General features: G+C 49.5%; 2 protein-coding genes across 4 annotated transcripts in view; one reads left to right on the forward strand and one right to left on the reverse strand.

Annotated features, from left to right (window-relative positions):
* Nucleotides 1–17,443, forward strand: part of Myo1d (myosin ID) — a 343,577-nt gene extending 326,134 nt beyond the window's left edge. For all 3 annotated transcript variants that reach the window (XM_074046359.1, XM_074046360.1, XM_074046361.1), the window contains one exon: nucleotides 14,833–17,443. In XM_074046359.1, coding sequence (XP_073902460.1) covers nucleotides 14,833–14,989 — 157 coding nt within the window. In that variant the 3' untranslated portion in view covers nucleotides 14,990–17,443. The remainder of the gene's footprint in view (nucleotides 1–14,832) is intronic.
* Nucleotides 17,444–18,725: 1,282 nt separating this feature from the next.
* Nucleotides 18,726–22,854, reverse strand: Cdk5r1 (cyclin dependent kinase 5 regulatory subunit 1). Its single transcript, XM_074046363.1, has 2 exons — nucleotides 22,769–22,854; nucleotides 18,726–22,470 (listed from the first exon to the last, which is right to left on the reverse strand). The coding sequence occupies exon 2, from the start codon at nucleotides 22,327–22,329 to the stop codon at nucleotides 21,406–21,408; it is 924 nt and encodes a 307-aa protein (XP_073902464.1). The 5' UTR covers nucleotides 22,330–22,470; nucleotides 22,769–22,854; the 3' UTR covers nucleotides 18,726–21,405.
* Between the last annotated feature and the right edge of the window lie 1,717 nt (nucleotides 22,855–24,571).

Raw genomic sequence — 24,571 nt, forward strand, 5'->3', positions numbered from 1 at the left:
ACTGAGTGCAAATCCTTCTGTTCTCAAACAGGTGGAGGAAAGTGTTTCTTTTCATCTCAGTGTTCTGAGGTTGGTTTATGAGGCAGTTGCTTCTGTTTTAACCTCTTTGAATTCCCCTCAGTACAAAAATCCCTGGTTACTTGCTACCTAATCAAGTCTGCTTCGCAATAGGTTATAGTTGCCTGAATGGGCAGTAAAGTTTAGTGACAGTAAAGTAGAAAATGTATAAAAAGAGCTGTGTTTTCAGCCCCAAAAAGAAATACTATTCTTTGCCAGCCTTAAGGAGATTTAAAAATATACAAGAACAAGTCAAAAGGGTCTTCTGGAGTCCACAAGCCCTTCTACCAAAGCAGCCCTAGAAGGTGGCATATTGATCTTGGGAGGCCAAGATCAATCAATCAGGGAAAAAGGCCTGAGTGGTAGACACAAGGGTCCTTTCAGCCTCAGAATGTTTAGCCAACATTCCACACCTAGACACTGCACTGTGTGCAGATTTTCTCCTTTAACTCACCAAAACTCTTTGGAAGACAGCATCATGGTGAATTCCAGCAGTTAAAGAAACTGAGTTTAAAAGGAGTGAGAGGAGTCGGGCGCCAGTGGCTCACTTCTGTAATCCTAGCTACTCAGGAGGCAGAGATCAGAAGGATCATGGTTCAAAACCAGCCCGGGCAAATAGTTCACAGACCCTATCTCGAAAACACCCATCACAAAAAAAAGAGCTGGTGGAGTGGCTCAGGGTGTGGTCCCTGAATTCAAACCCCAGTACCAAAAAGAAAAAGGAGTGAGAGGATTATTGGCCACAGCCATACAGCTGAATTTGAGCCCTGGACTAGCTAATTCCAAACATCAGATTCTGCTAGCTAGACTCCCACTGTGCCCTCTTCTGATTAAGCAAAATTCCTAGAAGTCCCCTGTCCCCATCTCTTCCTGCTGCCAGCTGGAACATCTGACTCTCAGTAAAGTTCTAGAAGTTATTCTGCGAGAGAAACACTTTTTCCAGGTTTGGCAAGTCTGATGTGACAACAGTCCTAAATAGTGACCTGAACCATAATTGGCTGATTGCCATTAGACATTGGTCATTTTCCAAACTCTTATATAGTCATCACAATTTTAGATAATTTGCAAAGCAAGCATCAGACCTTTTTATCTTCTAGATAATTACACTATTGCTCCTAGGAATAGTGTTTTTAAAAGTTCAGACTCTTCAGATAAAAATCACTGGAAAGAATGGTGGGAAAAGTATAAAAGACAAAAGAATAACATTGTATAAAAAGTTAAAAATCTTAAGGAGTTTGGGGTAGATGAGATTGGCAGCCAGGTGGCTAAAAGGTACAGTTTCACAGGTAAGTTTCCCTTCTTGCCATTAGAACCCTAAGTTTTCAAAATCCAAACTTTTATTTGCTATTACTGAGTGTAGCACAACACCACTATAGTATTGTTAAGTACTTACTTTATAATAGTATTTGCTTACAAAGAGTTTTGTGAAACAATTTTAACATGTACTAGATCATATCTCCTCCTGTATGTGAAAGAGTCATGAGTTGTGTGTATTCCTGGGTCATATGACACATTGTAAAAACCCTTTGGATTTTCCAGAGCGAGTCAGACTCAGCATGTCCCAAACCAAACTCATTCTCTTAGTTTCTTCTCCACTACACAAGCCAAAATCTTAGGGGTGTGGTTGACTCTCTCTTTTATCAGGTACAGTCATCCACCAAGTCCTCCCTCCCACACATCTCTCCAACTTCACTGTCTTTGCCCTGTTAACAGGCTCAACCCCTTCTTCCATGACTTACAGTTTTCTACCTGTTCTTCCTGCCTCAAAATGCCTCCATCTAATTTCTGTCTTACCTGTCATCTCATCAGTTTCCTGCATTAGCTCTTATTAAGTGTCCATTGTATGTCAGAAACTCTTTAGGCATAATGGATACAGGCTCCTCTCATGGAACTTCCTTTGTGGAAAAGGTGGGAACAATAGGAAGACTGACAATAAACTAGCTAAGAATCCAGTCAATCTTGGATAGTGGTGAATACACTGAAAGAAACAGGTATTCTATCTTTCCTCTCCTCAAGAATCCTCCAGGGTTTCCCTATTGCCTGTACAATTCAACCTAGACACCTCACCTGTTACCCACCTGCCTACCTGGCTGCCTCACCTCCCACCACTCTCCCAAACACACCTGAGTCCTGAACAGAAGCCTTTCTCTTGCCATTCAGGGTCCCTGAAATGCTGCCCTTCCTCATCTTGGACTCATTGTCCAAATCTTCCTCATCCTCCAGTGGGCATTCATCACCTCCTTGTCTAAAGGATCTTGGAGATCTGTGTAGTCCAGGGAGGCCCAGCTAGGCTCCAGGAAGAAAAGATAGTTAGAACTTGGGGGACATTATTAATGGAAGGAGAAACACTGGCTAAGTGGGCGAATCACAATGGATGCCAGCACATCAGGCTCTCTCTGCTTAGCATCCGCTTCCATGGCTCTGTCTTGGCCTATGTCTAGGTGGGTGTGGTAGGTGAGGGAGAGGTATCAGCATCCATTCTGTATCAGGGTGCTGAAAGCCTAGGTTTTGGGAATATGTGTCTACCTACCACAGCCACAAGCAGCAAAGGAGCAACAGAAGCCCTCGGCCTTCCTCAGCATGCTCTTAGATCTTCAATGGTGCTGAAGTTCCCCTCCATGGGAACTGCTTGTTGGTCTGTCTTCCTCCCTCCTCAGACTATGAGCTTCTGGAGAACAGAGACTAGTTTATTATCTAGTACCCCAGAGTCTTAGTCATAGATGTTACATGTAGAACAGGTATCAAGACAATGCTTTGCTAGCACTTGGGAGGCTGAGGAAGGAAGATCCCAAGTTCTCAACCAACAAACCAGGCATGGTGGTGCTTATCTATAATCCCAACTACATGGGAGGAATAGGCAGGAGGATCTTCTGAGCTCAGCCTCAGACAAAAAGGTAAGACCCTATCCAAAAAGTAACTAAAGCAAAAAAAGGCCTGGGGGCATGGCTCAAGGGATAGAGTACCTACCTATTACATGGGAGACCCTGAGTTTAAACCCCAGTACCACACCCCCAAAAAAAAGACAGAAAAAAAAAAGAAATGCCATCTTATATCCCTGAAACCAGTGGAAATAATTAATTTTACACATGCACACTTTGGGTATTTTTAGTATCTCTATCCCCAGTATGTTTCTATGTGAACTACTTTAATTGTTTGATTCTCAAATGGCTAGGACCACTCTTAGCAGCTCTGTCTTGTGACCTCTGCCAGTGGCAAATGTGAGCCCAAATGCTTCTTGACAGTGATGAGTTGAATAAGCAAACACACCAATGTTCTTGACAAGCCCCTAAAAGTCATCTGCTCAGAGAAAGGTGTGGGCGCTAGTCTTGTTCCACCCAGTCTTATTTAGCACCTTCATTAATGATGTGAACAGAAAATAAACACCAGTTTGCACAGATGGTGCTAACTGTGGAGGTGCTATGAACAGAAGTGTCAAGAGAGGAGAAATAGAAATGTAAGCAGGAAACAGCAACGGGGAAAAAAAAAATCTCTCAAATAGATGTAAAATAGCCCTGAAGACATTAGTGCAAAAAGCATAAAGAGATGAGAAGTTGTAGGAAATTGAGAGGGAAAGTCTTCCGCTCAGTGCCCATGGACCTGAGGGTTCATAGCCTGTTGTCCTGTAAGAGATGATGGGCCACTGTCAGAGACCCCACTGAGGTGACCCAGACTGCCCCACCATGATGATGCTCTGCTCCCAGCTACCACACAGTTTGTGATAAAGGCTTTGTTTGGTTCATGGTGTTTTTGGTGCTTCTGGCTTTTTGTTCCATCTCCATATTTGAGAGGGTTGTGGGTATAGTTTGGTTTTAGAAGTTTTCATTATCCCTACTGTAAAGCATTAATTTGGACATTTTGGGAGACACAGAGGAATGAGCCTTCAAAGAGTCAAGATTCCAAATATATAGCAAAATGGGGCAGTCTTACCACTTCCATCTCTGATGTTGGTGTCAGGGAAATAAAACAGAAATCCACGTGGCAGCCACCAAGCTTCTGGGGGTGAATTCTCTCATCTACCTTGCCAGGGGAGGGATGCTGGCGCACAAAGAATAGGAGCCTTTTAGTTGACAAAAACAGCAACTGGGAGACTCCATGAAGCAGTGGTCATCTTTGAAGTCAAAGCAAAATGTTCCCTGGGGAATAGTCAAGCTTGCATAGATTCGTCAAGCACCAGAAGAGCGCCCTTTCTTTGACAGCCTGGCACCATCATGCTAAGAAACATCATTGTCTTCTGACCAGATTCTGGAGGCGAAGTCATGAAAGGAGTAACCCCCAGAAAGATGCAAGTGATGAGGTGGCCTGTGGTGGGGGTCATGGCTTTGGGTCAGATTGTCCAACCCCAGCAACAGATGGAAAGTGCCTTTTCCTCTGACTCACCAGGGCCTGGGGTTAAGGAATTCCGTGCTGTGGAGGCCACACTCCATGCTAAGCTAGAACAGCATTGTCAATGTGGGGACTGAAGGAAATGGAGGCTAACATTGTCACTCAAGAGGTAGAGGCCCTGGGCTCAGGCCCTGGCCTTGCTATTTTCCAGCTGCAAAAAGTTACTTGACCTTTTAAGCTTCTGCTTCCTCATCTATGAAGGGAGCATAATGACAGGGCCTCATAATGACAGCTTTGGGAAGGATTAAATGAGATGATAAATGTGAAATGTTTAATGTGCCTATTACAATGTAAGTTCTCAATAAATGACGCAGAGTTCTCCCCTCTCCCAAGACCCCTTAATGTTGCACGAGGCGTGCTGCTAAGCCACACCAGCCCTAGCTGGCAGACAGCTAAGTGATCACAAGATATTTGCCCACACTTTCTAGCTTCTTATTGAGAAATCTACATAGCACCAATGTCTGCTCATCTCCATTAAACCTCAGGACATAAAAATGACATGTTCATTGATAAAATTCCTGGAACTTCTCTGACCTTGCCCATATGCTTCCAAAATCCATCAGTCCTGCTGGGGTGCTGTGACTCAGTGGCAGAGCACTTACTGAGCATACACCAGGACTTGGATACACTCTGACCCCACAAAGAAAAAAAATCCATCAGTCCAAATATTTTCCATCTCATCAAATGTTTTATTTCTCTGAGAATGCTGTTAGTAATGAGGCAGCCCCTAATGCCTGGACATTTGGGTTTACAGAGCAAGGAAATGACTCACTGCAAAAGGATTCTTCAGTTCCCAAAAGGCATCCTTGCATAGTGAGTGTGGCTAGTTCCTCTAAATATGTTTTAATCTCACTCTGCATATAAACATCCTTGCATATACCGAAGTAGCAGGAGTGCGCCGGCTCCTCACCTGTCCTCCTTGGAATCCAAGCCCAGCTCTGATGCCTCCACCTCATGTCTTAACCTCGCTTAGAAAGTGCTTGATGCTGACCTCATCATCTGGTTAGTGTCTTGTGTCGTAGCCCAGCTGCTTTCTTTTCTGAAGTACTGGGCATTGAACCCAGGGCCTTGTCCATGGTAGGCAAGCACTCTACCACTTGAACTACAGCCCCAATCCTTTTGTTTTTGTTTTTGAGATAGAATTTTGCTAACTTTGCCTGGACTGGCCTTGAACTCACAATCCTGCTGCCTCTGCCTCCCAAGTAGCTAAAATTATAGGTGCATGCCACCATGCTCAGTCCCCCACTATCTTTTTTTTTTTTTTTTTTTTTGCAGTACTGGGGCTTGAACTCAGGTCCTTCACCTTGAGCCACATTGCCAACCCTTTTTTCAAGATAGAATCTCACAAACTCTTTGCCCAGACTGTCTTCAAACCGTGATCCTCCTGATCTCTGCCTCCTGAGTAGCTAGGGTTACAGGCGTGAGCCACTGGTGGGTGCCCAGCTTTTTTTTTTGTTTGTTTGTTTGGCGGTACTGGGGTTTGAACTCAGGGCCTCATGCTAGTTAAGCAGGCCCTATACCACGTGAGCCACTCTACCAGCCCAACCCCAGCTACCTTCTAAATCATGTAATTTTTTTTTTTAATTCTTTCGACAGATACTGATAAACTCCTATTTTCTGTCAGTTTACTAGGAGCTCTTGATAGTATGAAAAATGCTTAGCTCCCCCCTGCACTTAGGAGCACAGCTAATGATGACAGCCTATTTTTGTGGCAGGATGCACAGAGATTAAAACTTGGACTCTGGCCAGGATTTCCTGGGTTCAAGTCTTGCCTCTACTGTATAATTTTGGACAGTTTCTTAACTTCCTTGGGCCTCATTTCCTCTTCTGAAAATGGAACTTACTTTTGTGTTGTAATGAGGATTTCATGAATTGATGTTTATAAAGTTCCTATATACTTTGTTGCTGTTTGTCCATGTCTGCTCAGGTGACGACAGAAACTTATTTTCCCACAGTTCTAGAGGCTGAGTATCCCTCACCAGAGGCCAGCACGTTGGGTTCTTGTGAGGGCTCACTTCTTGGGGTGCAGATTGTGTCCTTACATGGGGGAAGGGGTGGGGATCAAGGGTGTGTCTTCTATTGGATCAAGACCCCACTCTTGGGGGTGGGGTGTAGCTCACTAGCAGAATGTGTATCATGCACAAGACCCTGTGTTCTATCTCCAGCACTGCCAAAAAAAGTAAAAGAAAACCCACTCCAAATACAGTCATACTCAGACTTCAGCATTTGAATTGTGGAGGAACACAATTCAGACCATAGTACTATTGCTAATTTATCCTCTTTTTGGTTTATATTTTTATTACACTACAGAAACAGAAGATGGTTTCTATATGATGCTAATTCTTAGGTCCTTATCAAACTCTTTTATGGTCTAGTGCATGTTCCTTGTGAACTATAAAAGAATGAGTTTTCTCCACTTGTTGGGTGTACTGAATACACACACAAATATATACACAGTTTAATTGGGTTATTTAATATTATTATCTGACTATATATTCATTATTGAGAAAAATGTGTTTATACATACATATGTGCAGTTTGTGTGTGAATGAGAGGATCTTCCTGGTGAACTACTACTTGATGAAACAGTTATCTAATGGGCTTTTTTTTTTTTTCAGTTTTTGCCACTTTCTTTTGATTAATATTTGACTTGTATATTGTATTCCATCCCTTTTAACTCTTGTAAGTAGCATATAGTTGCATTTTAAAGTTAAATCTGAGAAATCTCTTTTGTTTATACACCTAAATTTATTTTGCTTATTTACATACTTAAGCTTATTGAAGTATGGTTTGTACTCTCTTGTTCTCTTTCCCACCTTCCCTCAGATGGGTTGGGCCACATTCTTTTCACCTTCTCCCTTCTTTCAAAGTGGTACATTAGTCTCCCATTCTTGTTTCCCATTCATTTTTTTCACATCTGTGCTTGTCTGAAAGGAAGCCTAAAGCCCATCAGTCTCCTTGCCTCCTTCCAAAGGAGATGGGACACCACCCGCCTTCCACGTGGTTGCCATCTGGATCTTAGTTCACAGTTGTTTTAAACCCTAACGGTCACTTACTGTTACTGTTTTCTAGTGTGCACACTTATTTCACTATACAGTATACAGATGTTTGTTGATCCCTGTTGCTCCTCACATCCACTCTGCCTCTGGATCCAACATCTTCCCTAATGATGTGCCCCACGGTGATTGTTTCCATGACGGCCGCGCCTGGCCAACTCTCAGAGCCCTGTTGCCTGAGAGTCTTTGTTTTGTCCTCTCACTCAGACAACAGACTGGACTGACGGTTTTTTCCCTCCACCCTTTGAAGAGTGCACTTTCATTATCTCCACACTTGAGACCAGTGAGCCTTTTCTCACTGTGGCCTTGAGGTTTCTCTTTGCCTTTGGTGATTTGCAATGATTTACTTTTCAAGAGATCCAAGAGACAGGAGAGCTGGATGGAGGTTTCTGGCTTTTATTAAAAATTGTTCCTGTTCCTACCTAGTAGTTTTTTGCCAATCTCGAGGGCCCAGCTATCTGCAGTGCCCCAGTCCTTGTCCCCTAACTTGTGGCCCCAGCCATGACTCCACTCAAGCCAGCATTTCTGGGGTTGAGTGCCCACCCAGCCTTTTGCCAGTTTCAGTTCCCCTCTGTCCTTTTGATACCTGAAAGTTATTCTTTCTTTCCTTTAACATCCACTGTGATTTTTTTTATGTTCTCTATGGAACTGTATTCAACACTCCAAGATGCTTGTAGGAAGGAGTCAGGCCTGGCCCTTGCTGGGATCAGAGGCCACAATGGGATGAACACCACTCAGCTGGGGCCCAGGCTCCTTGAAATCTGAAAAACAATGGAGGAATGTAGCAAGGAGGAGCAGGACCTCTGGTCTTGTTCCAGACTCTTCCGACAGCATGGAGTATGTGCTCAAAGCAAGGTGTAGGACAGAGCACAGGCAGAGAAAACAGTCCAGCTACAGCAGTAACCAGGAGAAGGTGAGACAGGGCAGTCAGGAGAATGTACTCTGCTTGGCTCTGCTCACTGGTGAGGGCAGTGAAGGAAGGAGCTGGGCTGGTTACCAGCCTTTTGGCCTCTGTAAGTATGATACTTCAGCTGCAACAGGCTTGGCAGGAGGAGGGAAGGGGCCAAGAGCTCAATGTTGTTCATGTGGAGCATTCAGGGTATGCCTAGGAGGTGATTGAGAATATGTGCTAGGACCTCATGCTTGGATACAGACAATGATTGGACTCTTGTCCATCACTGAAACTACAGGTGGCACCACTACAGAGTAACATATAAACTGAAAAGAACTGACATACAACAATATATAAGGAATGAGAAAACAAGACAAAGCCAAAAAAAAAAACCCTCCTTCAAGAGTCCTATTCATCCTTGAAGTTTTCAGTATGGATGTCACTTCCTCTGGGAAGCCCACCTTAGTCACCCATGGTCAGGGCCTCCTTCTCCATGCAGCCTGTGCTCAGCACAGGATAACATGTACCACCTCTCTGTCTGACGGAAGTGCCATGAGCTCTGCCTGGATCCTGCTTGCTTATGTTCTTTCTCTAGACGATGCCCAGCCCATCGTGGGTACTCAGTGAGTAGCTGCCTAGAAAATGCCACAAGTAGGGGAAAGATGAGTTTTGGTGGCATCATGAGGAGAAACCCTAGGGAGGAGAATTCCAGAGTAGGAGGGTCCATGCCTAGTGTCAGGGACACAAGTAGGGTGGGTGTGGATTCCACTACCTGGGCCTGGGCACCAGAACAGTTCAGGTCATGGTGGAGGTCCTAGTGTGTGTGGGCTGCTGACTGCACCTGGCCGTGACCCAGTCGTTTCATGACAAGAGAGAAGAAATGTGATTTTCTGAGTGAAAAATGGTTTTGCCTCATGCCTCGCCAGCTGCAGGCCCTGAAGTACTCACTAGACAGAAGAGCAGCGCTACTGCTCTCAGGCCTGTGTGGGTGCTGGCATCACTGTCTTGCTTTAGAAGTGGTTGTGGTACAAGTGTCCATTCCACCCTGACAAAAATGAAAGTAGTGTTTCCTTCAGTGGATTTTGAAAGAGATGTCTCTGTGGTTTGACACTGGCAGAGGGAGTGGCCCCTTGAAGGAAGTGAAACACAGAAAAGAGCTGCAGAAAAGAGCCAGCTAGTCCTGACTGAACCAGGGTTGCCTGCGACCTCCAGGTTTCTTGGTTGGCTTTGGTCTAGAGACATGAACTGCCCAGATGACCAGAGACCTTTTCTGGGCTGATGCAGTTTCTGGACAGACTTGGGTTCTCCCCTTTGTGCAGGGCCTGTCCATCTACAGCTGGCACAGTGACCATGTTGGGTCAGCACACTGATCCATTCTCACACTTACCCACAGGCTGCTCGAATGAGCAGGAGACAAGAGTCTAAGTGAAGGAAAATAGTTTGACAAAGGCCACTTGCCTGAGATGATGGCTATGAACAGATGACATGAGATCAAAGTCTCCAAATTCCATAGTTTGCAGAGCCACTAGATCCTGTAACAGAAGATGGGAGGAAAAAGCCTTCCCTCATGCAGCTGGCCTCCATCAGCAGCTGTCGTTTGGCTTGGCACACCATCAGAGGGAGACACGCTGCCTCCATGCATAAAATCTGTTTTCCTTTCTTTAAAAATGAGGAAAGAAACCTGGGTCTATAAAGATTCCAGTGTGTGGTGGCACTCAAGCCAGAGCCAAGACACTGAGCGCCTACAGGGTCCACTGCCTGCTGCTCAGGCCATGAGTGTGCCATCTCCAGAATAGCCACAAAAACCTCTCTCTGGGCTTAAAAATTTTTTTGATTGAACTTGAAATAAGAGAAAACATGGTTGAGGGCAGGTCCTTATTTTTTTCCTCTAAATCAATTCACTTAAGAAAAACTGTGATAAAATTTGCATAGTATTGAAATGCCATATTTAGTACATTCCAGTATTGTATAGTCATCACCTCAAAAGGAAACCTTGACCCTTAAGCAGTCTCACCACACCCTACTCCCCAAAGCCCTTTGCAACAACTAAGCTGTTTTCTGACTCTATAGATTTTTGTATTTGTGATATTTCACATAAATGAAATCATTTGATATGCAGCCTGTTTTAGCTTTCCTTCACTAAGTAATAATGTTTTCAGTGGTCATTATGTTGCAACATGCAGTGATCATTTATTCCTTTTTATTGCTAAATAATATTCCATTGAATTGTGTGCCACATTTCGTGGTTCTGTCCATCAATGGCCATTGGGTTGCTTCTGCCTTTTGTAAATAGTTTCCCGTGAGTATTGACATACTGCTCAATGCCCGTTCTCATTTCTTTTGGGTGCATGTCCAGGAGAGGAACTGCTGCATCATGTGGTCTTTCTGTGTGACCTACAGAGGAGCCCACATTTTCATCTGTTAACGGGAGTGCATTAGTAGCAGCAGCCGGGTGTCACTCACCCAAACCCTTCAGAACAGAGAGCTGGTCCTTCACTGTTCTGTTGTGAACGCCACACCCTCTTTTGCCCAAACCCCACAGCAACCCCACACAGACAGGCTGGGCAACAGGTCAGGATCCCTCAGGACTATGTCAAGGAAAAGCAGGAACCCAGGTTATTCTGTCAACATCAGGTGACAGTACAGAATACTTGTTTTCTTAGGAGTAACCCTTCTCCTGCTGTCCCATGCCACAGGCCATGTGGCCACTTTGCCTGTGGAATGAGAATCACGAACCAGGCAGGTTTTAGTCCTAGGAGTCTTGGGCAGCCGAGCCCTCTGCTGTCCTTGTTTATGAGGCTCAAAGAGTATTCCAATTTGATGACGTAGGCAATGACATTACGTGGCTGAGAGAGAGCAGTCTGCAGCATAGGTGACCTAAACCTGAGTCACGCTGACTCAGCAAGCCCAGAACTGGTGGCCTGACTGGTGTCACCTATCAGTACCAGCAGCATCCCCACTACTCATCACCTGCTGGGAGCTCCTGGAGGAACTGCCTTCTAAAAACAGAAAGCAGTGCATGTTGCCGTGAATGCGCCATACACTTGTCAGATGGAAATAGAGGGTTAGAATCCACCTCCAAGATGTAAGACATCCAGGAAGGGACGACTCAAAACAGACATATTCCTATGGTTTTATGAACTACATGAAAATGTGTAAAAAACAGAAACTGAGTCCATAATAACAGCTCTCATAAACCATCTCTTTTCACTTAACTGAGAATGGAGTGGAATTTCCTCTGTGAAGCAAAGTAATGGTGTGCATTTCACACACTCTGCACATCATTACCAGACTGCAAAGTCTATGAGGGCAGGCAGGCAGCCACTTGTTTTCTGTACTTCTGGGGCCTTGCACAGTGCCCAACATGGAGGAAGTTCTGGGTAAACACTGAGAGCAGATGACTGAATTGATGATAAGTGAAGTAATTCATTCCATTTATCTTTACCATAAGGTAGGCAGAGAATAAATTTCTCATATACAGGTGACAACTGTGAAAGACTCAAGAGGCTTGAGAGTCTTGAACAGTCTGAAGCCAGTAGGCAGACCTCCAACTCCAACCCCCTGGTCTTGTATTGAGATCCCAAAAGATCCCCAGTCCTAAACAAAACAAAACAAGAAAAAGATATCTGGAGAGATCTCACATGGGCTTGGAAAACACCACCCAGAAACCCTGCAGGTGGAGAGGAGGTGGAGCCACCTCTGATTCTCACTCTGTTAAGGATGGTGTGGGAAGTCAGAACTCCATGTTTGCCACAGGCTAGAATCTGTGGTCTGGGACAGGGGCAGGCTCAGAAACGTGGCTAAGAAAGGGAGGCGAAACCTTTCAACGTGTGTTTGAACACAGGCCCTTCTCCGTACCACCTCCCATCTCTCCTACTGAGCTGGAGCTCCTCTACCCAGAAGCGGTCAGTAGGTACGGTCCCTTTAGCAAGCCCCATGGTGGTGTGAAGGGGACAATGGCCAACCACTGTCTTAAGATAGTGCACCCCACCCAGAGATACCGAGCATCCACAATGACACAGGAGAAGTGGAACAGAGAGAGGGAAAGGGGCCCAAAGCCATCTGCATCACAGTACAGAGAACCCAGCGCTCCCCATTCCTGCTTTCCTCCGCCTGTCCACAAAGAACCCTCACTCAGCAGGGGTGGGAGCCTCCAGGAGGAGAGGGAGCCAGCCCCAGCCAGTATGTATTTGTATACTGTCTGCATGGACTGGAAGCTTCCTAAAAAAGACTATTCACTTCTCCCCAGCCAGTACTTCCTCCACAGTGCTTACTGACTGGGACAAAAAGAATAAGGGAGAAGCAATCTGGAGCAAAGACTATCTGGGACTTTTTTGCCTATATTGTTCCTCTGGGGTACTGTTCACTCCTCTCCACGTCCCAGCAGCTATACCCCCACATCAAGACTATAGAACAGATCCTGTTGCTACACAGCCTAAAAGGAGGGAAAGGAGGCTAGGAGCATGAATCCCCAGAGACACTCAAGCTGATGCTGAGTGTGTCCCCTTTAAGAGCCTGTTCCCTGAAACATTGAGTCACCAGGTGATTGTAGAATCCATTACTGTACCAGGGGAAGGTAGGACACTGGCTCCAGGCCAGGTGAGGCCTCTGTCATGGTTAACAGGGAGGCCAACCCCCAGAGGACTCATGTCCAGCAGGGAGGGACCCAAAAGCCATTATGGACTGGCAGAGGCTCAAGAACCAGCCTGGGCCTGGAGGTCTCCCCAGCCATAGGTAGGTGGGCAGATGTTTCAGCTAAAACGACTCATCTACCTGCAGAGCAGTCCTGCCTCCCACAGGAATGGAAGGGAGCCTAAGCTGTCACCTCTGATGGGCTCTGCTATTTTTATGTCCAACTTTGGCTGAAAATAGCTATGTGAGCCAAGGTTTTAGCTGCAGCTGGCAAGATACTAAGCATTAGATACCTAATTCCTACAACTGGTAACCACGGGTCTCCTTCTGTGTCTGTTTTCTGCCTCCACATCATGGCTAATGAGGGAACAGGCAAGAAGTGGCCAGGAGGTGCCCTTAGCAGCAGCACTCAAATTACTTTGTGAGTTTTGGGGGCTTGTATGAGATGTGCCACAGAGCATCCCTGGACGTCATGCTCAGGAGCAGGGGCTGTAGGGGAGCCCATGTTCTCTGCACACTGGCCCTATGGGAGCCACTGCACATCAGGCCCCTTCCACAACATAGGCTATTTGATAAGTTGCCTCAGCACCCAAGCAATTATGTCACTCAGGCCAGCCAGTTCTTTGAAAGCATTTGAGCCCAGGGAAAGCTTGTCCAGGCTGGGTGGGAGCTCAGAGGCTGCTGGCTTTCACCCTGGACTTCCGACTGTAGTATGGACAGGATAGCTCAGTATTTGCCATTAACTGCTTAGAGCTACCTCAGTCCAGCGAGTGTTCAAGTGGGAACCCAGCCTGTCCACACCTCTCTTATGCCACCCCAAGAGCAACAAAGGAACCCCCAGGGCTTTAGCTTATGGGGCAGAGAAACCAGCAGGACTTTCTCCTCTCCCCTTGCAGCTCCAAGAAAGTTGATGTGGTGCAAGCCAAGGTGTAGCGTGGGACTGTGCTGGTATGTTAGCAAATATTAGCTGCCAGCCTATTTCCACACGTTTCTCAAGTAAGCAGCTGAAGTCTACTTGGCGCCATTGGAGGACCTGGAGAACAGGGCTGGTTGTACAGCCCACGCCACTCCCCTTGGGACCTCCTCTGTTTCTGGCCACCACTGGCAGTGAGGAAGTCCTGGCTTAGTCCTCCCTCGGGCCAGCAGGAGGCACATGGCTCCCAGGCAGGGAGACTCAAGTGAACAGGTTGCCTGATGGCTGCCTAGTGGAGGTACTATATACCTCCAGAGCAGTGGGGACCATCAGCAGAGCCACCTGGGCTCTACGGCCAAGTGGAGTCCTAACTCCAACCCCAGGATCTGAGCAGCTTCATGGGTTGTGGGTCAACTCAGACCTACTTCCAGCATCTGGACTCAGCAAACATTCCTCTCATCAGGGAGCGTGGTTGGGGAGCACCTACAGGTCACTGTATTGCAATCAGAGAGCTGATAAATTATCCTGAGTCTGGACCCTCTCCCCCTGGGCCACCTAAAGCCCAAAAGACTCAGTCCTCAGCTTGAGCCACAGACCTGGTGGCTTGTGGTTCAGCCACACCTGCCTTACTGCTGCACTCATGGATTCTCTTTGCAGTTCCTCTGCTTTGCGATGGCCAGGCTAGGGACTGCAGCCCAGCACCTCAGCTGTGCTTGATTCTCATCTCACCCTCCCTTTGGGTCCTCTCCATTCCTCTCGCGGCACCTGTGAAGAAAGCAGGTTGAATCCCAAACCTGCCAGCCCACAGGAACCTAGTGAAGGCAGGGCTCCTGGGGTTGCCAGAGAAAACACTCCATTCTAACTGCCTGCCTGGTCTCTTACCTTTTCGGTTCCTCTAGTGAGAAGCGCCACCTTCAAGTGAACGTCACCAACCCAGTGCAGTGCAGTCTACATGGGAAGAAGTGCACAGTCTCGGTGGAGACACGCCTTAACCAGCCACAGCCCGACTTCACCAAGAACCGCTCCGGCTTTGTCCTCAGCGTGCCAGGGAACTGACCACTCCACCAAGCCTGACCTGAGGGCGGGAGCCAGGGGCTCAGCGCCTACCATCCCCACATACTCAGCATCCAGGTTCCATCCTCATCGCTGCATCCCTGCTAACGCCACTAGAAATCCACTGTCAGAGTCCACACCTGGAGGAAGGATATCTCCTCTCCTGTAGCAGTGGGACCCCTGCCCATGAGGTTTTCTTCCTGGCTTTCTGCCGTTGGTCTCCATCATCTACTCGCAACTTCCCACAGTCCCTACTCAGTAAACCAAAGACCCTAGTGCCCTGCCACAGCCCCTGGGCTGACATCTAGCCCACTTTTCACCTGCAGGCAACTGGACGGTTGCTTTAGTCGGTGAAGGCATCCCTTGAATGTCCAGGTCGCAGCAGCGGGCCTTCAGCCTGTGACCAGCTGCTAGCCCTGGCAACAATGATGGATGGGAGAAACCCAGGCCTCCTTGGGTGGGGGTTGGAGAGATCTTATGGCCATGAGCTGAGGACGTAGCCCCCACCAAGGTGATTACAGCCTCCAGGACCTGGCTCTGCTCCTCAGCAGACCTCACCCCCAGCAACCAGCCAAAGCCAAAAGGTGAGCAGGTTTACCTGTACAGTTCCCCAGCCACACCCAGCCAGGATCCTTCCTAGAACCTGCCTCTGGAGACTCTTGCCACCAAGGCCCCCAAAACTCTGATCCCCTCTCTGGAGAGATAGTGTGATGATGCTTCAACTATTTGTTTTGTTTTGGGTTTTTGGTTTTTTTTTTTGCACAGTGCTAGGGATGGAACCCAGGGCCTCATGCATGCTAAGTAAGTGCCGTACCACTTAAGCTATTCCCTCAGTCCTTTTGTTTGTATTTTTTTTGCGACAGGGTCTCACTAACTTTGGCCAGGCTGCCCTTCAGCTCACAATCCTCCTGCTTCTGCTTCTCAAGTAGCTGGGATTATAGGCATGTCCCACCATGCCCAGCTCCAAGATCATCTTATGTAGCCTGCAGCCCAGTCCATGGTCATCTTATGTTCATTTTTGCAGTTTTCAGGGATGCTAATATATTACCTCTGCTTTAACTATACTGTATCTAGTACAAAAAAAAAAAAAAAACCAGAGGGTTGGAGGTGTGGCTCAACCAGTAGAGCACCTACCTAGCAAACCCTGAGTTCAAATCCCAGTACTGCAAAAAAAAAAAAATGACAGGTGATGGGTTCATGCAGCTTACCTCTTCCAACTCCTCCAGGTATCCTCCCTACTCACTAGAAACAAGGATGGGGTGGAGGCCAAAGCATACAGGAACCACAGGAGGCAGAGCAGCAATAAACAGGGCATGGGGTCCTGGCACTGCAGGCCAGGCCAGGGCAGCCACCCATGCCGTGTACCTGCCCTGCTGGGGCCTGGCCCATGGACCTCTGTAGGAGAGAACTGTCTGCTTGCCAGTTTCTGCCCAGCAAAAAGCACACACTTCAGCGCCTTCCTGATCCCTTCCTCCCTGAGCCTCAGCTGCTGAGGGCTGAGGCCCATGGGGTGCCCAGGCCTGTTGCAGCAGGGAGCCTTAAAAGGAAAATCTCAGAACAGACACCCCACATTGTAAGGCCCATTCCTCAGGAGGAGCCAGCGAGGGTGTAAAAGAGGAACCAACTGAAGTTTTCTTCACTCTCTGCCTGATGCTGCCCCTTCCCTCCTCCTTCCCCACCCAGCAGAACCCACCAAGTGCCTATGTGCCACCTCCTGTGCCTTGCCCAGGGCCTGACAGGGTCACCTGGCTGACCAAGATAGTCTCAATGGCCTGGTCTCACACACACACCCCCGCCCTTTTGGGCTTGCAAACATTTGCACTATGCAATTTACAACAAAGTCCTGTTGGCATCCTGTCCTTGGAGTCTCTCTCCAGGCCTGGTCAGCTGCCAGCCCAGTCTCATGGAGCTCTTGGTTTTGCCAATCACCAGTAGATGCTAGGTGAACCATCTTACTGAAACTTTACCTCTCCTTTCCACTTACTTCCCCAAACTTGTTGCTTTGTACTAGACACACGCAAGTATGTTTTAAACACACCAAAACAGATCATGCCAAATGGGCTGCCTACCAGAGGCTGGAGTGCAAAGTTTGAACTCCTCTTTCCCAACTTTTGGAGTAAACTGGGACCCCTTAGCCCAGCACCAGGGTTCCCACTGAGGCCACAGGACTGCCCACTGTCCACAAGCACTTTTTTGACCTACTAAAATAAGTCACAGAGTGTCAGCTGAAAAGGATCAGGAATTTAGGGTATGGTTTGGTCACGGTATGTTATCAAGGTGCTGAGGGAAAGGAAGAGGACACGGTGATTGTATTCGATGACGTGGGTCCCTTCAATTTAATTAAATGTAGTTTTATGGTTTGGTGCATATATTCCTATTTTCCATTAAATTAACTATTTCTAAAGCATATTTTGATTTACCATTAAGAGCAATAAAGCATTAAATCTTATTTTTAAAGGTGTTCCACTTATCTGTCATTGAAAATTGTAATTGTGAAGTTTTAGCTCATATAAAGTGTCCTAACAGATGGGAGAATTAAGCACAAATCACATAAAATGGAGGATAATTTGCCTGAGGCTTTTGAACAAATATTAAGTAGTGAGTGAGCTGTGGGAAAGGGAAGAGAGTGCTGTGGAGTGAAAACCAAACACTCTGCCATTTTGAAGCCTGTGCTCCAGAAACTAGAGGCCCCTTGCTTCGTGTCAAGGAACCTGAGTACTTACAGGACGGGCTGAGGCTCTCAGGGCAGCAGTTAGAGGCAGGACAGCCTCCTTCCAAAGTGACTGGTTAGAGAAAAGCCTGGCCGGAAGGAGAAAGCTGGAGCCAGCTCTCAGGAGTGAGAACTGCAGAGGAACAAGGCCTGGTGGGGGCTCAGGGCATCCCCAGCACCCAAGGCTCAGCAGCCACAGGATGCTTCCTGGTCACCAGTTACTGGATCACCAGCAAGAAAGAACATGCAGCAGTGGCTTCTGTGGCTCAGATCATGGGAGCTGCCTTGGGAAAGCGAGTAGCACTATCACAGGCTGACAGGCCCCATTGCCCCTCCCTGTGCTGAGGCTGGTGACATGAGTAGACTTCTGGGGCTAGCAGATAGCACAGACCACAGGTGAGACAGCCAGCAGAACTCCATCCTCGGCACACTCACAGGCTGGATTTCTCTCAGAAACCTGCACAAAGCAAAGCTGGCAGGATTGAGCCACATGGACACTGTCCACCCCCAAGCAGGGCCGGGGCCGGACCCAGGGACCCACGGGAGCAGCAGCCTTAGTGGAAGCTTCAACACATGGGTCTAAGGCCAGGTGCAGGACCCACGTGGGCAACCCCAGCCCCAAGTGCCAATTATGCACCTCCACCAGGGGAGTGTCTGCCCAGCCCCTAAACTGAAGCACACCTCCCCCCGCCCCTCTTTTTGGTGGTACTGGGGTTTGAACTCAGTGCCTACACCTTGATCTACTCCACCAGCCCTTTTTTTGTGACGGGTTTTTTTTTTCCAGACAGGGTCTCTCGGAACTATTTGCCTTGGTTGGCTTCGAAGTGTGATCCTCCTGATCTCTGCCTCCTGAGTAGCTAGGATTACAGGTGTGAGCCACTGTGCTGCTTTCTTAATCACCTTCATGTGCTCAGCTCTTCCCCCAACTGTTCCCCTCCCCCATAACAAATCCAATTTGCTCTGAGTAAATGAATCAGGTATTAAAGGTACCTCCAGCCTGCTTACAAATGACGGACCCACAAAAAGAGGTCAATGTAATGGATGGTCAGTGCATTTTATTCAATCAGCACAGTACAAAAATAAATAAAAATCAGGGAAGGGGAATTAAATTACAGCCAAACTGAGCTTCATGACTTTGTCAGATTATAAACCACACATACTCACAAACACACTATACATACATACAAAATGAGACAAATATAAATTAACAGTACCCACAGTTTGGTCAAAGAATAGCTACAGAAGAAATTGCACTAAAAAACCAACATATATCACACGTTGTAATTAGCAGTTTCAAATATACAGCTATGAAGAATTCTGAGAAAAAAAATGGCACATTTTCTTTTCATTCCAAGTTTAACTGTTGGAACAAAACTAAATTCTAGTAACTGCATGGAAAGAATATATCAACCCTTCAGGTTTACAAGAAAAAAGAGAAAAACCAAATCCCGAGCTTTTACTCCTGCAGCTTGATCTCTGCATGGTGTAATTGTCACAGCCATCTGTTCTAAGATTATTTTTCTTAAGACACAAAATGCTCTTGGTTGCATGCACAATATCACTGTAAAAGCAACAATTAAAGAATAAAGGGGTTTTGAAGGTTAGTTTTTCTTTTTTCTTCTTCTTCGTTATTTTAAAAGTAGTCTTCATAGCAGCATGTCAAATGGTTCGTTGCTTGCACACTCAAGCATATCAGTTGTTCCTTTACACAATACTGATGATCAGTGCAAGGGGAGAGAAGAGAACACAGGCTTCACATTGATGGAACTAGAATTGCTTCCTTAGTCCCCACCCACTCCTGAAATGTGCACCTCCTCCAAACAATTTTTTAAAAAAATAGAAGGAAACAGACACAAAACTGGAACCCTGTGGATGCAACTTAATGGCACAGTTCCAGGCCAGGTTCGGCCAGCTGAATGGACTACAAACATGCGCCCTCCTCCTGAGACTTGGCACCCAAAACGCCTCTCCACACCACCAGGGGTCAGCTGCCTCACAAGCCTCCAGGCTCAGGTCGCACACGGCAGCAGGACCTGAAGACAAGCTGTGTGGAAACCAGTACAGAAGAGGGGCTGCGGTGAAGTCTGCACTCGCAGCTGCAGAGCCTTCTAGCTCTGCACTGGATCATCCGATGGTCCAGGGTTGGCTCAGTGTGGGCCTCTGAGGAGCTGGAAGGAGACTCTCTAGCCAAAGCAGGACCTCTTCCCCGCCTCTGGAAACACCTGGAGCCAACAGTCTCCTGCTCCAGGCCTCTTAAATAGGGACCTCAATTTCACAGCTTTCATTTTTAATGTGAATTTCAGTAGTGCTTGTGCAGAAGTCAGCAACCACCTAGAACCTAATCCTATATAAAAAAGACCTCTGCCTTCCCCATCCTAGCCCCCAGTTCCAGCACTTCCCAGGGACTGGAAGAGAGAATCCTCTGTAGCATTGCTCTTTGTTCCCCAAAGCCAAGGTGGGGGCCATGCAGGAAGATTTGCTTCCTTCTCTTGAACCTCTCCCAAGCCCGGAGTCACCAGTCTGGGAGAATTAGAAAGAAAAAATCAGTGAAGTCCACATCACGTGTTTCTGCAGCCACTAGGGTAAGGTGAGCACCAAGACCAGCAGCTGCAAGTCGTAGAACTGCCAAGCTTCCAAAGCAATCAGGAGTCACACCCCCATCCTGTAACTGTCTCCAAGATTCAGCTGTCTTGCTGGGCCGTGCAGAGTAAGGCTTCCTCTCCAAGAGAAACCAAGCTGTTTGGGAACAGCTGTAAATTACCAAGGGGTGGGGCAGGACATACCATTACCACCTCCCCTATCACGGATCACCTTCCCCAGTTCCGCAGGACACATGTCCTGTGCACCAGCAAGAGGCCTCAGCACTTGAGGGGGGCACCAGAAGGCAGGTGTTGCTAATGGGCACCTGCTACTATCCTGGCTTTCCCCAGGTGACTAAGCTGCATTATTCAAATGAAAAACACACCCAGGAAAGGAGCTGTCCCCAGCTTCACCCCACCCCTTTAGCTTGGACCCAAAATGAGAGAGCCTAATGAGGCAAACCAGCTCATCAGCCAAACTAATGTGGAAGCTGAGAGCAGTGGATGGGGTGGGAGACAAGTTCCACTTCTCCACTAAAGGAAAGCCCTTCTCCCTAAAAAAGAAAACTGCAAACAGGGCTGGGCACAATCATCAACAGGACACAAGCTCTGCCCGAGACTGGCTGTCCCCACCTGCCCTGAAGACCTCCCAGGGCGGTGAAAATCTTGCCAATGGGAGGCTTAGGGTGGCTGGCTCCAGAAGCCCCTGGGAGAAGGAACCACCCAAAACAATTGCCAGGAAAAGCCCTGCCTCCGACCAGAAATCCCAAATCCGCCCTGGGCCTATCCACTCTACAGCTCCCTTCCAGGGAGTAGCGGACAGCCTCACCCACCCTGGATCCTGCAAGGGCACGTTCAACCAGGGCAGGTCAATCCCTCAAGTTCCCCAAAGAGAGAGGTCAGCGGCCTGTGTGGCTCTGAACACATCTTCTGGGTTTGTACAAAGGCTTGAGTCCAAAAGTCCCCAGAGTTCTTGACAGGGCTGGAAAAAAACCCCAAGGAGAGCACATGGGAAGGGAGAGGCCCTTGGTGGCTTTGCTAAACACATACTGTACACAAAACTGGATTTGCTTAGTAGTAAATTTTTAAAAATGAATGGAATCCTTGAGCCATGATGCCAGCTACAGGGCTCACCGATCGAGCCCTAGGAGGAGCCGCTTCTTGTCCTCCTGGCCACTCTCATTCTTCAGGTCGGAGAACACTTGTGTGAAGTAGTGTGGGTCGGCATTGATCTGCAGCATCTTGGAGCTCATGAGGTTGATGACAGAGAGGCAACGGTCCCAAAAGGCCTCCTTGCAGCTCTCCACCAGGAAGGGCTTGAGGGGATAGGAGATCTCGTTGCCCATGTAGGAGTAGGAGAGGTACAGGCAGGTCAGCAGGACCGCCTGGAGCTCGCGGTCGGAGCCCACCTCGGAGGAGATGACATCCCTGCAGAGCATGTAGAGGAAGACCACGTTGGCCGGAGTGATGAAGCCCTGGTCCTGCCAGCCCTGCAGAAGCAGCGAGCGGTCCACACTGCGCAGCCAGATCACGGGGTCCGTGGGGGACAGGTGCTTCAGGCGGTAGCACCGGCGGCAGAGAAACTCGCCCAGGCAGCGCAGCAGCTCGCTGGTGGACGCCTGGACGATGACTCGCTTGGGTGTCCCTGCAGAGCTGACGGCAGGGTGCGGGGCCTTCTTCACGGAGGAGGAGACTCCGGTCTGGGAGCCTGAGAGCTGGCTGGCCGGGGGTGCGGGCGGCTGGGCCGGTGGGGGCTGGGCGAACGTGGACAGGTTGGCGCACGACAGCGACTTCTTCAGGTTCTCATTGTTGAGGTGCGTGATGTTGTTCTGGTAGCTGCTGTTGGGCTGCACCTTCTTCGAGTTCTTCTTCTTGGCCGACACGGCCACGATCCTCTTCCAAGGCAGCACGGAGATGATGGAGTGCCGCTTCAGGTTCTTGTCCTTTGCGTTCTTGCTGTTCTGCACCGCCGTATAGTGACCCACCGTGGCCGCGCCATCCTCAAACAGCGTGGCCTTCCGGTAGCTGGGTGACAGGGACAGCACCGTGCCCATGGTGCCGCTGCGCGCCCGGCGGGGGCCCGCGCCCCTGCGCGCCCAGCCTGCCGGCCGGAGGGAAAAAACGACTCACCGAGGCTGCGGAGGCCCCGGGAAGGAGGAGGGGGCGCTCCCGGGACGCGGGCGTCCCCTCCGGATCTGCGTGGAAAACAAGATGGTTCTCAGCACCGGGCGGGGCCCGGCGCCGCGCCCCTTCGTTCTGCGCCTCCGCGGCCCAAGGGCCCGGACCCACGCGGGGCCCTTCCCGGCCTCCACGACCCCGTCCGCGCCCCCGCCCCGCAACCTAACCGCCTCCACTGCAGCACCCCCGCCCGCCGCCGCCGCTGCGGTCCGGAGGCGCAGCAGGGAGGGACCCGGATGCCAGGGAGGCGGCTGCGGACCCCGCCTCGGTCCCCGGCTCCCCAAGTCAGCGTACGGCCGCCCAGCGCAGGCTTACCCGGCAGGCGGCGGCTCCTGCGCTCCGGACCGTCCGCAATGCGCGCCGCGGCGGAGCTCGCGCTCGGCGGCGGCGGCGGCTCCGGAGCTTCTGTCCAAGGTTCTGCAGGCGCCGCGGCCCCGCCCCCCACTCGGCCGCCCTCGCCAGCGCCCTGGCCGCGGCGCTCCCGCCCCTGGCCCCGGCGCGCGCCTCAGCGGCTCCTTCTCGGGGGCGCGCGCGCCGTCCACGCGCCAACCCTGGCGGGCCTGGTCTCGCCGCTGAGCCGCGGCCGCCGGCGTCTTCAACCCGAGCCGCGCACGGTGCAGCAGACGCGGCTGCGAAGTGGAGGAGCCTCTACTTGCCGCACCCCATGCAGTGGGCGGCTCGGACGGCGGCAGGGACTCACGGTACCCGCCCCGCCCTCGGATGCCGCCCCCTCCCGCACTGCCCGCCGCCCGCTGCAGCCAGGCCCCGTGAGTCCCCGGCGCCCGCGCCGCGCAGCGTGCGGGTGGGACGCGCCTCTGAGGGGCGGAGCCGCCCGGTCGTCCGCCCCGCCCAGACACGTGCTGCCTTTGTTCCCGCCACGGCGCCCGCAGCTGCGACCGCGCGGGCGCTGTTGGCCGCGGCCCGCTGCCGGGGTGTTGCCCTGTTGTGTGAGGAGTCCGTGGCCCCAGCCGGGCGGCGAAGCTCTTCCCGGCGCTCCCTTTCCCAGGATGAAGGCCTGCCGCCTGGGTACATTTCCGAAATCCAGGCCGGAAAGGAGTGCGGCTCTGGACCACCCCACAAACCGGCCGGCGCCCCCACACCACAGCTGACAAGACCTGAGGCCCCCAGCTGAGCCACTGCCCTGCGCGGGCAAGTCCGAAGCCCAACATGGATACGACCTGGAAGCTCCTGTTATGTTAAACCTAAAGCAGCTGCATCTCCAGTCAGCCTTCGCCTCTCAGATTTAAACATTTTCTGTTCAAAATATGTGCAATTTGAAAACTTGATGCCTGTAAAATTGCAAAGCTGGGTAAAATTCTGTTAAGAGCTGTACCACTCATAGCCAGGACTCCAGACCCTTCGCAAAGGCCTGCTGCTCGTTTATTATTGATCATACTGGTTTAGTTCTGGAGATAGACTAAAACCTGGCCAAACACCTGGTAAACAGCCACAAACCAGATCTTACCTCAGATTGCCATCTCTGGACCAGGAGAATTCCTGACCATGCCAGCACGCTTGACTATCCACTTGTACCAGTTCAGCTAGCTGCCCAAGGAGACCAGGAAAGGAGTCTGGTGTCATTCGGAGCAATGCTGCCACCAAGTCAGAAAATGCTAGATAGAGTGTATGTATTACCCAGAGAGTCTGTCAACAGTGGTAACTGAAAGCTTCAGGGATCTGGGTGACCCCGGAGTGGAAAATGCACTGCTTTGTACCAAAGGGTTCTCTCCACAGTCCTTCAGAACATCCACAGCAATTGTCCCGATCTCTTAGAGGAAGGCCAGTTTAGCAGTGTGCTCCTTCCTGATGCCCCTCACTGTCTGAGCTTGTTTGGCTCATTTTCTGTTGCTAGAACCCAGCACCTGACACTAGGTAATCTATAAAGAAAACAGGCGTGTTCAGCTCACAGTTCTGGAGGGTGGTGGTCCAAGGTCCTGTGACCGAATATGCTCAGTTGAAGGCTTCAAGGCTTCATCTCATGGCGGAAGAGCTTGCAAACAAGCCCCTGTGGGCTAGGCTAGCTTGTGGCAACCTGCTATAATTACCTACTCCTGCAGGAACTGCATTAAGTAAACTCTTAGTGATTTAATACCTCTTAAAGTTCCCACTACCTCTCAG

This window comes from Castor canadensis, chromosome 11 (genome assembly GCF_047511655.1).
Source record: "Castor canadensis chromosome 11, mCasCan1.hap1v2, whole genome shotgun sequence".
In the NCBI taxonomy this organism is placed as follows: Eukaryota; Metazoa; Chordata; class Mammalia; order Rodentia; family Castoridae; genus Castor; species Castor canadensis.

Bases quoted from the DNA above. Each gene is read 5' to 3' on its own strand.
- Cdk5r1 (XM_074046363.1), bottom strand. From the start codon at position 22,329: ATGGGCACGGTGCTGTCCCTGTCACCCAGCTACCGGAAGGCCACGCTG.